At 40.0% G+C, this 14151-nt stretch overlaps 1 protein-coding gene across 1 annotated transcript in view; it reads right to left on the bottom strand.

Moving 5' to 3' along the window:
- GREB1L (GREB1 like retinoic acid receptor coactivator) overlaps positions 1–14151 on the bottom strand; it is a 267253-nt gene that overhangs the window by 31236 nt on the left and 221866 nt on the right. Inside the window, exons 21-22 of the mRNA XM_004742815.3 lie at positions 13436–13628; positions 1017–1150 (exon numbers count right to left, since the gene is read on the bottom strand). Coding sequence (XP_004742872.2) covers positions 1017–1150; positions 13436–13628 — 327 coding nt within the window. The remainder of the gene's footprint in view (positions 1–1016; positions 1151–13435; positions 13629–14151) is intronic.

The following is a 14151-nucleotide window of genomic DNA, read 5'->3' as shown; positions in this document are numbered from 1 at the left end:
AAGATCACATGTGCTGTAGAAGGATTAATGTCACAGTGTCAGTTAAGTCTTCTTAAATCCAGCAGCTGCAAAAATATAAAACCCTGCTCTGAGGCTGCTCTTTTCGTTGGTACAACGTAATAACTCACTGGTAGACTCCCCACACCCGCCCTCATTTTTAAATTTCTCTTTCTTTTTTCTTAGCAAAGTTATAGAACAGGGTAGTAAAAAGGTGGCTTGTGATTAATTTGAAGAACAAGAGCTACTAAAAATTAGAATGTGCCTCATCAAAAAGAGTCCACCTGCCCCCATCATTGAAGGTCAGACAGACTACTGCAGCGCGGGCCAGAGGGACCCTCCACCAGGTTACATAAATTCTAATGTCTCTGTGACACTTCAAGTCTATGATTCAAGATCAGAGAGAAAAAATAGGAAAACCCTTTACTCTTCTGGAGTTTGACCAGGACTTGGGGGAAAAAAGAAAGCAGAGGAGGCAGAAAAGTCATGATCTTTAACTCCCAAGGTCAGGGACTGGAGGAGGCTCATTAGGAGCTGAACTCACTTCAAAGATTTAATTGCTCCTACTTTTCTCCAGTCTGCACTCTAAATCTCTCGTAGTAAAGATCAGTTTTTACTTAGTCATCTAAGGGTACTTGACTGTGGTGAATAGAAGGGAAAAGAGAAAAATGAAGAAGTGTAAGGCCACAGCTCAGAGAAATGGTCTGTAATCAGCAAATCCCTCTGTCCATCTAATCCCTGGTGATAGCAGTAAAGCATGCTTGGGAGATGATTCAGAGCATGGCAAGTGGTTCTAAGTCCCACCCTGGGTTGCTAGTTTCCTTTGTTGGTCTCGGATGATCACAGAAAACCTACACCAGTAAAAGGTCATCTTAGGAGAGGCTATTTTCACTCTGCCTTTGCATGTCATCTGCACAGCAGGGGCTCCACGAAACTCCCTGTGACAGTGACACAAGAGACTTTTGGCTATTTTAGACACACAAGTACAGCTAAAGTAAAAGCTGAAGGTCCTTACTTACCTTTCCAAGAGCGTGTTCACCATTTTTTCAAAAGTCTCATCACATCTCAGAAGGGGGCTTGTGATTCCCCACTGTAGAGACTTACTGTATTCATTCAGGCCAAAATACAGCTTCTCCTGGCAGCTCATGTCCTCCTGATTCAAAATAGAGCCAAACCCAGTGAGGAGAGGATACAATGTGTCTTGTTTTCTAGGGGTCGGGTGGTTGGGGAGGGGGTTTGGAAATCCCTGCAGTATGTTATTTGCTGGAAGGTTAAAAAATTGTGAAGAAACAAGTGGGACTACATCAAACTAAAAATCGTCTACATAGCAAAAGAAGCTTCAATAAAATGGAAAGACAACATGTAGTATAGGAGAAATATTTGCAAATCATGCATCTGATAAGGGATTAGTATCCAAAATATGTTTCTAAAAAACTCACATAACTCAGCAGCAAAACCCTCAAACAATCAAAAATGGGCTGAGGAACTGAATAGACGTTTTTGTTAAGAAGACATACAAATGGCCAACAGGTATATGAACATGTACTCAACACCACTAATCATCAGGGAAATGCAAATCAGAGTAAGGATCTAATGTACAAGATGGTGACTGTGTTACCTAATGGGATGTCACCTAAATGCCTGTTAATTTTTTTTTTTTTTTTTTTAGTAACCTCTAGGCACTATGTGAACTTGAATTCATGACCCCAAGATCAGGAGTCACATGCTCCAATGACTGAGCCAGCCAGGTGCCCACGTCACACTTGTTGGCATGACTGCTATCAAAAGGAAGAATGATAGCAAATGTTGGCAAGGATGTGGAGAAAAGTGAACCCTCATGCTTCATTGGTGGCAGTGTGAATTGGTACAGCCACTGTGGGAAACAATATGGAGGTCCCTCAAAAAAATTAAAAGTTGATCCAGGAATTCCACTTCTGGGTATTTATTCAAAGGAAAGGAAAATGGATATAGAAGCGATAAATGCACTCCCATGTTCAATGAGCATTATTCACAACAGCGAGGATATGGAAGCAGCCATGTGTCTGTCAGCGGATGAATGGATAAAGAAGATATAGTATGTATATGTCCACATGATGGAATATTATTCAGCCATGAGAAAGAAGGAAGTCCTGCCATTTGTGGCAACATAGGTAGAACTTGAGGATATTATGCTAAGTGAAATAGAGAGAGAAAGACAGATAGTACATGGTTTCACTCATGAGGAATCTTTAAGAAAATTGTCAAACTCATAGAAGCAGAGAGTAGAAGAGTAGTTGCCAGGGGCGGGGGTTGGGGGATGGCGGGAGTGGGAGTGGGGAAAGTGTGGGGGGAGGGAAGAGGAAGAGGTTGGTAAAGGGTACAAACTGTCTACTATAAGATGAATAAGGTCTGAAGGTCTAATGTATAATATGTTGACTATAGTTGTGAACACTATAATATATAATTGACATTTGCTAAGAGAGTCAAAATGAAATATCCTCACCAAAAAATATATATATAATACACACACACATATAATATATATTTTACATATATATATATACATATATATATATATGAGATGATGGGCGTGTCAATGAACTAGAAGGGAGGAGTCCTTTCAGATCATCACGATGTACACTTTAAATATCTTACAATTTTACAACGACAAAAAAAGAATGAGATCTTGGAAGCAAAATAAGAGAGAGGGACAGGCAAATCAAGAAACAGACTCTTTATAGAGAACAAACTGATGGTTATTGGAGAAGAGGTGGGTGGAGGGGCGGGGGAAATAGGTGATGGGGATTAAGGAATGCACTAGTGGTGATGAGGACAGGGCGATTTATGAAAGTGTTAAATCACTATATTGTATACCCGAAACTAATATAACACTGTATGTTCACTAACTGGAGTGAAAATAAAAACTTAAAAAAAAAAAACAAAACAAGAAAATAAGGAGTTTTTGCCATTTGCAACCACATAGATGGAACTAGAGGCTATAAGGCTGAGATAAGTCACACAAAGAAAGACAAATGCCATATGATTCCACTGACATGTGGGATCTAAAAAAACCAAAATAAATGAACAAAGAAACAAAGAGAAACAAAAAGCAGACTGTTAACGATAGAGAGCAAAAATAAACACATCAAGTAAGCAAGCGAACTGGTGGTTGCCAGAGGGGAGGGGGATGGAAAGATAGATGAAGTGGATAAAAGGGATTAAGAGGTACAAACTTCCAGTTACAAAATACCTAAGTCACAGGGATGAAAAAGCACAATATAGGGAATATACTCAATAATCTTGTACTAATGTCGTTTGGTAACAGACGGTGACTACACTTATCATGGTGAACAGTGAGTAATGAATAGAATTGTTGAATCATTACTTTATCCATCTGAAACTAAAATAACACCATATGTTAATTATACTTCAATTAAGAATACACAAAAAATAACTATTGAAATATTTTAAATTTTATGTCAATTATACCTCAATAAGGCTGAAAAAATTTTTGTTTCATTATATAGCCTGATATGAACTCCACAGTTATCTCTGGGGCAGAAACCAAAATTTCTTTTCCCTTCAAATGAATTAACATGTGGTTAATGTTGAGATTTTATTTGTTTGTTTGTGCTGTTTTGGTTTTTTTAGAGAGGGAGGGCAGGAGGGGCAGAGGGAGAGAGAATCTTAAGCAAACTCCAAATCCAGAGTGGAGCCAGACCTGGGGCTTGATCTCACAACACTGGGATCATGACCTGAGTTGAAATCAAGAGTCAGACGCTTAACTGACTGAGCCACCAATGCATCCATGTTGACATGCTTTCTTAAGGCAGACGGTAACTTCACAGATGGTTTGTTCTCTCTTTGCTTTGTTCAGGCATCTTCTGAGGAATAACATTTTTAGGCTGGTATAGTCACTGGTCAGACTTTTCCCTCATAAAGCAGCTCTCTATACTGATACTTCTCTACAGAACTCTCTGGAGGTCAACCAACTAAAAAACTCTTATTATAAAAAAACTTTTCTGACATCATCTAATGATGATAATTCAGAAAATCTTATTTTTTTTTTTACAAAAAAGTTTATTTAAAAATGGAATCTATACCTTTCTGCCTTCCTAAGCAGAATTCACTGTATTTTTTCTCCTTCTTGATGACTCAGACATCACTACGAAATGAATAACTATTTTGGGATATGACACAAAGTTTCCCTCAGAGGATCCTGAGTTGTGTGACATGCTGTCCTTAAACATAAATAGCCCCAGAATATTAAGTAAGCTTTTTGAGTTCATGTACTCGTTTTTTTTTTCAAGCTTTCTTTCTTCTTTTCTACATTAATTTTTCCCAGTCATGCCTCCTACCTGTCACGTGTCCTATGTGTTTTAGTCTTACTTTTATTTGTAATTATGTATTGACATTTTCCTTTAAACACTCTCTAACTCATTTCATAAAGGTAATATAGTAGCTTCAATAAAGTAAGCAATCAGAGGAAGAAGAAGCAAGGGTAAGAGATGTAAGATTGGGCCAGGCATGTAGCTTGTGCTCTCAAAAATGCACACAAGATGTTTTTGTACATTTTGTTTCTGAGCTTTTTTAGTAACTCAGAACAACAGATAAGCAACTGTGTGGTTTATAACAGAAAATAAAGCACTGTTTAATTGCCACTTTTAGTTTCTCTGTGGCCCCCCGGACCAGTTATTCCTGGTTGTTGGAACAGGATCTTATTTGAGAATAAATGCGCCAGAGGACCAAAGTATGTCCTTGTACACAGTGAAGCTTTAGGGCACACACTGAGTGGCATCTGTTTTGAAGGCCTGGAAGCCTTTTTTTTATTTTCTCCCTTCCTTCTGGATAATTGTGTCAAATAAGTCATTTCAGGATGAAAAAAAAAAAAAAAGCCATTCATTAGAGTTTCTGTCCTTATCTGGACTGCTGGCACAGAGTCAGTGGAAATGACTTTTCTTTTGTGCCTGCTGTCTTCACTTTCCTTCTCATGCTTGGTCCTGCTTCTTTGGGAAAATATAAAATCCTACTCCAGGCCTGTTGTTTTTCCCTGATGCAGCATTTTAATTCACTGGGCAGGATGTATCCACCTGTCCTCAATTTAGTTTCTCTTTCTCAGCAAAGTTATGGCGGGGGGGGTGGTGGTGGTGGTTATTAAACAGATGACCTGTAACCAACTGGAGCCAGTATTTTTTTTATTAATCGATAAAGATTTTATAGATTAAGAATGAGATATACTGGGGCGCCTGGGTGGCTCAGTGGGTTAAAGCCTCTGCCTTCGGCTCAGGTCATGATCCCAGGGTCCTGGGATCGAGCCCCGCATCGGGCTCTCTGCTCGGCAGGGAGCCTGCTTCCTCCTTCTCTCTCTCTGCCTGCCTCTCAGCCTACTTGTAATCTCTGCCTGTCAAATAAATAAATAAAATTAAAAAAAAAAAAAAAGAATGAGATATACTAAAAATAAGAATTAGACGTGAATAGTTTCCCCAATCTGTTAAGTCTGCATTAAACTGTAACTGCAGTCTTCTAAGTATTATAAACCTTGTAATAGATGTCAGTGGGACCACCCTTTAAAATACATTTTACAGGGGTGCCTGGGTGGCTTAGTCATTGGGTGTCTGCCTCTGGCTCGGTCATGATCTTGGGATCCTGGGATCAAGTCCCACATCAGGACCCCTGCTTGGCGGGGCGAGGGCCTGCTTCTCCCTCTTCTTCTGCTTGCATTCCCTCTCTCACTGTGTCTCTCTGTGTCAAATAAATGAATAAAATCTTTTTTTTAAAAGATTTTTTTAAAAAAAAGATTTTATTCATTTATTTGAGAGAGAATGAGTGAGAGAGAGCGTGAAAGAGGAGAAGGTCAGAGGGAGAATCGGACTCCCCAAGGAGCTGGGAGCCCGATGCAGGACTCGATCCTGGAAGTTCAGGATCATGACCTGAGCTGAAGGCAGTCGCTCAACCAACGGAGCCACCCAGGAACCCAAATGAATAAAATCTTTTAAAAAATAAAAAAATAAAAATGTGTTTTACAGGGGCTCCTGGGTGGCTCAGTGGGTTAAGCCGCTGCCTTCGGCCCAGGTCATGATCTCAGGGTCCAGGGATCGAGTCCCGCATCGGGCTCTCTGCTCGGTGGCGAGCCTGCTTCTCTCCTCTCTCTCTCTGCCTGCCGCTCTGCCTACTTGTGATCTCTCTCTGTCAAATAAATAAATAAAATCTTTTAAAAAAATGTGTTTTACAAAGCTCTGAATGATGTTACTTGAAAGAAACAGGGTATTCCAAGAATCACAAATCGTACTAAATCCTTTCGTCTTTTGGGAAAATGTCCCTTCTCCCACAAAAACAAAAAAAACAAAAAAAAAAAAAAAAAACCCCTCCTCCCAAAGTCCTACCCTCCCAGGTCCCTCACCCACAGCTCTCCCTGTCCTCTCCCCGCTGTCCTTGCTTCTCACCAGCCAAATGCTCGGCTCCCTGGAAGGTCACCAAAGATGCCTGAGGCCAAATCCAGCGGCCTGTACCTGTCAGTCCTTGGCCACAGCCCTCTTGGCAGTTCTGTTCATTACCTTCCTCAATGATTTTATCCACACCAGCTGCTTCAGTGTCCACTGAAACTCTTGACGAAATATTCCAAATCTACATCAAAAATCCCCAGTAGAGGGGCGCCTGGGTGGCTCAGTGGATTAAAGCCTCTGCCTTCAGCTCAGGTCATGATCCCAGGGTCCTGGGATCGAGCCCCGCATCGGGCTCTCTGCTCGGTGGCGAGCCTGCTTCTCTCCTCTCACTCTGCCTGCCTCTCTGCTTACTTGTGATCTCTGTCTGTCAAATAAATAAATAAATAAATAATCTTAAAAAAAAAAAAAATCCCCAGTAGAAACTCCACATTTGCATTTACATCCATGCACTCCTCAGCTTTAATTCATTCAAAGACCACCTCCTTTGCCCTCCACAGATCACTCTTCCCCTTGAACGTGGTTCCAACTAAAGGCATCACCTCAAAGAGATCTCTGACTGTTCCTTCTTCCCCAATTAAAAAATCCTTGAAAATTCGCCGTTTCTCCCATACTTTTTCTGGCTAGGACCATGATTTATGTATTTGTTAATTTGAATCTGAATTATCAGAAAAGCCAGATGACTGCTCTCCCCATGTTTAATTACTTTGACTTAACCTCTACCCTGAATGATCTGCTTTAAAAGGCAGCCTCTCAGTATCTCGCTATCTCGTAGAACTGAACATATGCTTTCAGTCCCACATAGACACCCAACAAGAATACATACCTGGGTCTAAAATTTACATTACTAGAATGTTAAATAATGTCAGTACTTGAAATAAATGAATGGGATGGATAAGTGAATTGTGGTGGTCACCCAGTGTAATCTTTTATGACTCATGAAAAATAGAGAAAAATCTCACATGCTGAGCAAAAGAAACGACATACAAAAGAGTGCATACTGCATGATTCCATTTCTATCAAGTTCAAACCTGGGCAAATGAAACCTCTGGGGTAAGAGGCCAGAGGAGTGTCAGCCTTTTGTGGGAAGTGCCCGTTTTCCAGGCTAGTGGTAATGTTCTTTTTCTTCATTTCGGTGCTGGTTCTGCAGGTGCTTTCAGTTTATGAAAATTCATTAAGTTGCACATTCACCATGTTAGTATGAAAATGAAATATGTATATTCTGATAATAATTGACTCTTGAACAACATCAAGTTTGAACTGCATGGGTCCAACTAACATAAGGGGCTTTTGGGGCTTGTTTTTTTGTTTTGTTTTGTTGCTTTTATTTCTTGCTTTTTTTCTGCAAAAAGCTTTATTGTTTTCATTTGGTGCAGGGCTTGGGAGAGGGCTCTAGGGTGGTTAAAAAGCTGCCTAGTGGCTGCAGGAAGAGGCTCAGGCAGAAGCCCAGACACCCAGGGGGGAGCACATGGGCCCCTCAAGGGGCCAACTTCTTGATGAGTTTCACCTCCTCATCTAGGAAGTGGTTCTCCAGGAAGCCACAGAGATGGGAGTTTGTGTGGGCAGAACCCAGAGCAGGCAGATCCAGAAGGCCCTGGTTCAGATTCTTCTCTAGCACCATGGGTTTACACTCATCTTGAGAGGGCTTCCGCAAGTCCTGAAGAGTGAATGGCTGCTGGGCTGATCTTGTATCTTCAATAGAACCTCAGCCCTTTAGAGCCACTTGACTGAGGTTGGGACAGAAGCCCAGGGAGAGACAGGCATTGGAGCCCTGTGTATGCAAGTTGACCAGGCAGGTGAGGGCGGCCTCCACCTTGATGGAGTCATTTGGACAAATCCAGGAGCTTGTGGTTGATTGGCAATAAGGACCTAAGCTCAAAAACTGGTGATGTCTAGTCCTGGAGCCAGAGGATGGCTGAGAAGATGGTTCTGAGGTTACAACTGGAAAAGAGGTTGGAGGGTGGTTGGAAGCTCAGAGAAGAGGTATCCCTGGGTCTGTTCCATCCAAACACTGTTGAAGCAAGAGACAGATCTGCAGAAACCATCAGTCGCTCTGCCTCTGTGTAGATTTTTTACAGTCCAGTACATTAAATGTATTTTCTTTTTCTTATGATTTCCCTAACCCTTTCTTTTCTCTAGCTTACTTTATTCTAAGAACACGGTATATAATTATATAATATACAAAATAGATGGTAATCAACTTTTTTATGTTCTTGGCAAGGCTTTCAGTCAACAGTAGGCTATTAGCTAAGTTTTGCGGGAGACAACGTTATATGCAAATTTTCAACTGTGCAGGCGTGGGTGCTTCTGACCCCTGTGTTGTTCAAGGCTCAACTGTGTTTTTAATAATACTATGCCCTTTTGAAAAAATTGTTAATGCCTATGTAATGAGTGTAAACTTTGTCAGCCTGGCACTTTAAGCCTCTATCTATATATTTCCAGGTTTCTTTTCATCCCCTTAGTGTTCTCTGAAAAATCTCTGTTTCCTTTTCTATGGTCTGCTGCCAGGAGTGCCCGAGCCCAGTCCTTCTGCTCTTGCAATGCTCGTCCGCAGTGCTTTCTCCCTGTTGCCTTTCCTAGTGCTCTCAAATGGGTGGGACTTCTCCCTCCTTTCAACCCCCAGAGCATTTTGATTTTTTAAAATTTTCTTATTCTACTCGTTTTGTTTTTACTAATAAAAACTACATATTCAAGGTGTACAACTTGATTTTTTTAAAAATTGAGATGCACTTGACATGTAACATTGCATTAGTTTTCAGGTGTATAGCATAAGAATTCTATTTATGTATAGGGCTATCTTGGAGATTTGACCGTTTGGTTCCAGACCACCACAATAAAGCTCGTGGTCAATAAAATGAGTCAAATGAATTGTTTGGTTTCCCAGTACATACAAAATTTATGTTTACACTATATTGTAGTCTATTAGGTATACAGTAGCATTATGTTAAAAAATCAATGTGCATATTTTAAATTAAAAGATACCTTATTGCTTAAAAATTCTAACCATCATCTTAACTTTTAGCAATCATAATCTTTTTGTGGGTCGAGGGTCTTGTCTTGATGTTGATGGTGGCTGACTGATTGGGGTGGTTGTTGAAGGCGGGGTGGCTGTGGATATTTCTTAAAACAAGACAACAGTGAAGTTTCCCACATCAATGGACTCTTCTCTTCATGAATGATTGCTCTGTGGCGTGTGATACTGTTTGATAGCATTTTACCCACAGAACTTCTTTCAAAATTATAGTCAATCCTCTCAAACTCTGCCACTGTTTTCCCAACTAAGTTCATGTAATACTCTAAATTCTTTGTTATTCATTAATTCATTTCAACAATCTCCACAGCATCTTCACCAGGAGTAGATTCCATCTCAAGAAACTACTTTCTATGCTCATCCACAAGAAGCAACTCCTTATCCATTCAAGCTTTATCATGGGCTTGCAACAATTCAGTCACATCCTCATGCTCCACTTCTAATTCTACTTCTCTTGCTATTCCCACCACACCTGCAGCGACTTCCTCCACTGAAGTCTGTAATTCTTCAAAGTCATCCATGACTTTGGAATCAACTTCTTCCCAACTCCTGATAATATTGATATTTTGACCTCTTCCTATGAATCATGAATGTCTCAATCACCTAGAATGGTGAATTCTTTCCAGAAGGTTTTCAACTAACTTTGTCCAGATCCATCAGAGGAACCACTATCTATTGCTACTATAGCTTTACAAAATGTATTTTCTTAAACCACAGGACTTGAAAATTGAAGTTACTCCTTGATCCATGGACTGTAGAATGGATGCTGTGTTAGCAGGCATGGAAACCACACTCAGCTCATTGTGCATCTCCATCAGAGCTCTTGGGTGACCAAGTGCCTTGTCAATGAGCTGTGCTATTTAGTTCACATTCTTACATGGATGTGGCATTATGCCGCAATGCTAAATCTACTAACGTGTTTACAATAGTAACATCAAAGATCAATGATCATAGATCACCATAATAAATGTAATAATGAAAAAGTTTGAAATATTGTGAGAATTACCAAAATGTAACACAAAGACATGAAATGAGCAAATGCTGTTGGAAAAATGGTGCCAACAGACTTGCTTGATGCAGGGTTGCCACAAATCTTTAATCTGTAAAAAATGAAATATCTGCGAAGTGCAATAAAGCAAAACATAATAAAATGAGGTATGCCTTCATATATATTGTAAAATGATCATCAGAATAAGTCTCTCAGCCCATATATTATAATTTTTTTTCTGGTGATGTGTACTTGTAAGATCTACTCTTGTAGTCACTTTCAAATATGCCATACAATATTAACTGTATCTCCAGGAATTACTTATTTTATAACTGGAAGTTTGTACCTTTTGACCCCTTTCAGCCTTTCACCCATCCCACTCCTGCCTCTGGTAACCACCAAACTATTTTCTCTATGTATATCTTATTCTACTTTTATAACAGTGACCTTCATATGTACTTTGCTTTCTCCCTTAAGCAGTTAGTTCTCTCTGTGTGTTCTTGGAAAGGTCTAACACAAGCCCACAAGTGCTCAGTATTTTTTGAATTGAATTACTCTGCTTTTCTCAATTTTTCCTTTTTGAGGACATTGACCTCAAGATAATAAAAGGAGGCTAATAGTTAGGAGTTTCTTATCTAATGTGTGAGGATGTTGTTATAAATTAGATTCAAAGTTTCTATCTTTCTTCTACGCAGATCTCAATTTCATAGTGATGACTTTTTAAAAACCTTAATTAGAGTATAATATAACTCTCTACCCCTCAGTTATTTTAATTCAATCCTAGGTATCAATCTTTGATTCATAAATACTTCACTAGATGCCTCTCAAATAAGAACCCCTTAAAAAATATAACCATAGTACCATTATTGTGCCTTAAAAAGCAACCATAATCATAGCAATGACTTCTTTTTAAAAAATTTTATTTATTTATTTTAGAAAGAGAGAGAGGGAGACAGAGTGAGCAGGAGTGGGGGGAGGGGCAGAGGGAGAAGGAAGGATAATCTCAAGCAGACTCCATGCTGAGTGTGGAGACTGATATGGGGCTCCCTCTCACGACCCTGATATCATGACCTGAGAATCAAGAGTTGGATGCTCAACTGACTGAACCATCCAGGCACAGAGGAATGACTCTTAAGGAAAGTTATTTTGAGCCTATTTCCCTATTATTTTATGTCAGGAGAAGGGAAAGTGCCAAAGCTATGAGTTTTTCCTATCACTGGTGTGATCCCTTCTGGAAAAGATGACACCAACAAGGTTAATTAGGATAGTTCTCTTCCTCCCCCCCCCCCAGTAATATATTAAAACTTAACATTTAATGGGAAAACTGTTGGCTTAAAAAACAGTTTTTTCCTTCACAAGTTTTATTGGCAATCCCATTCCATGTCAGGGCAACTACTTGGGTAGCCTACAGGTGTACCCGACACTTGAGAGGCAAAAGAACTGAGCCAGTCTCTTACTCTCACCTGTAATTTGACATCCAACTGATGAAGGTGGCATAGAGAAGATACTAACAAAGTGAGAGCTCAAAGCAATTTCTATGTGATAGTGAACACACTTGAATTCTCACAAGGGAGGCATGGTTGATGCCACCATGATTCAGTCACCTGAGCTTGCTTGACTACAAAGGACAAACCAATACTCAAAAATAAGAGCTACAAGTCAGGGAAAAGTTACGTACTTCATAACAGAATGAAATGAGTTGATAAATGAGTAAATGTTATTATTTTTTAAAAAGATTTTATTTATTTATTTGTGTGTGAGAGAGAACAGCGGGGGAGCAGCAGGCAGAGGGAGAGGGAGAAGCAGGCTCCCTACTGGGCAGGGATTCCCCATGTGGAGTTCCATCCCAGGGCCCTGAGAACATGATGCTTAACCAACTGAGCCACCCAGGTGCCCCTAAATGTTATTCTTGCATCTGGCATCTTTTACTTAAACATGTTTATTTAAAAATACCCATAATGTTCAATATTTTAAAACAAAGAATCCATTGCTTAATGGCTAATTTTCATCATTTTTTATGAAACACTTATTTCTTTTCTTTGATAGTATATTTATCATGCACTATATAGGTCACAGAAAATATCTTCCATGTGTTAGGGATTGGAGCCAAAAAAACATAGAGTCTTGAATATGTACAACTTTGAGATGGCTGCTCTAAAAACATTAAGTGTGACTACTGAGTAATTTAAAATAACAGTATCATAATCCTGTTTCAACCATAAGACTAAGAACTGGTTATAAGAAAAAAAATCCAGGGGCACCTGAATGGCTCAATGGGTTAAGCCTCTGCCTTCGGCCCAGGTCATGATCCCAGGGTCCTGGGATCGAGCCCCGCATCAGGCTCTCTGCTCAGCGGGGAGCCTGCTTCCTACCCCCTTTCTGCCTGCTGCTCTGCCCACTTGTGATCTCTCTCTCTCTGTCAAATAAATACAGTCTTTTTAAAAAAATCCGGTTGCTGGGGAACATAAGCGTAATTTACAGTCACAGATCAGTAAGACTGAAACATGACAGAAGAGCTATTCAAAAGGACAACAAAATTTCCAAATTTCAGATTGAAATTCATCATTTATTTTATTTTTTTACATATTTTATTTATTTATTTGAGAGAAAGAGAGAGAGCATGAACAGGGAGGGAGCTTGATCCCAGGATGCTCAACTGACTGAGCCACCAAGGTGCCACTGAAATTATTGGTGACTATATAAGACAGTATCACATTTTGGGGGTGGAACTATAGAGGATGGATAATTCTGTATCTGCATGATAACCTAAAAAAAGAACATAATCAGATTGATACAGGACACTAATCACTAGTCTTTACACTTATAATAATTGTAACTATACGGAACTTTTAGGAGATAAATGTTAGATTTTTGAAGTCTCGTGTTATTTTACAGAACCATGACAATATTTTATCACAAGATTCTGCTCCCTGGGGAACTGAGGCTCAGTTCCCCAGGGAGAACTGGGGCTGTGCCTCAGAGAGCAGAACAGAGACTCACCATGCTGTCCAGCTGTATCCAGTGAACTTCATTGCTGGAGCTGATTCGAGACTGTTGGGTCTGTAGTGTGTATGGGAAGGAGCTAACCTGGAGTACCAGCAGATTGAAAGCTTCCAGAACTTCTCTGCAGTTAATGACTCTATCAGCCAATCCATGACTGGGTTCGCCATGTGACAAAGAGCCCGAAATGACACTGGAGAAATATTGAAAGTCATGTTAATACCTCCTAATTGAAGGGACTAGATACAGAAGCAGACATCAAAGTGGAGCTAATGTTTTCATTTCTGCTTTTCTAGTTCTTTTTAATTGGGAGCAGGATTAGAGGCAACCAAGGTTTAATTCCAAAGAGCAATAATTACACTCCTTTTTACCACTTTCAGACAGATCTCAGATATTTTTTTTCCTGTTTCAGTCTGCCTCTGTTATACCTCAAAGTGTAACTCAGTTCTACAGGTCAAGGATACATAAATCTATAGCTAAGATGGATCACTTTGGTCTGAAAGCTCATCTGAACGAGGCTTCTCCATCAAATCAGGATGCTCATACAGAAATGACTGGTACCCCAGAGAAGCCCCCAAACTGGGAGGGATCCCCTCTGTGTTAACGTCACTCTCTTTCCTCCCTTGAGCATGTTAGACTATGGGGAGGCTACAGAGGGGCCACTTAACCCCTATGACCGAAATTTTTACATCTGAATCATTTTCAGTTCTGTTCAG

This window comes from Mustela putorius, unplaced genomic scaffold (genome assembly GCF_011764305.1).
Source record: "Mustela putorius furo isolate JIRA1106 unplaced genomic scaffold, ASM1176430v1.1 tig00003858_pilon_pilon_pilon, whole genome shotgun sequence".
Lineage (NCBI taxonomy): Eukaryota > Metazoa > Chordata > Mammalia > Carnivora > Mustelidae > Mustela > Mustela putorius.
Note: the sequence above shows the minus strand (reverse complement) of the source record. Positions and strands in the feature narration are given on the sequence as shown.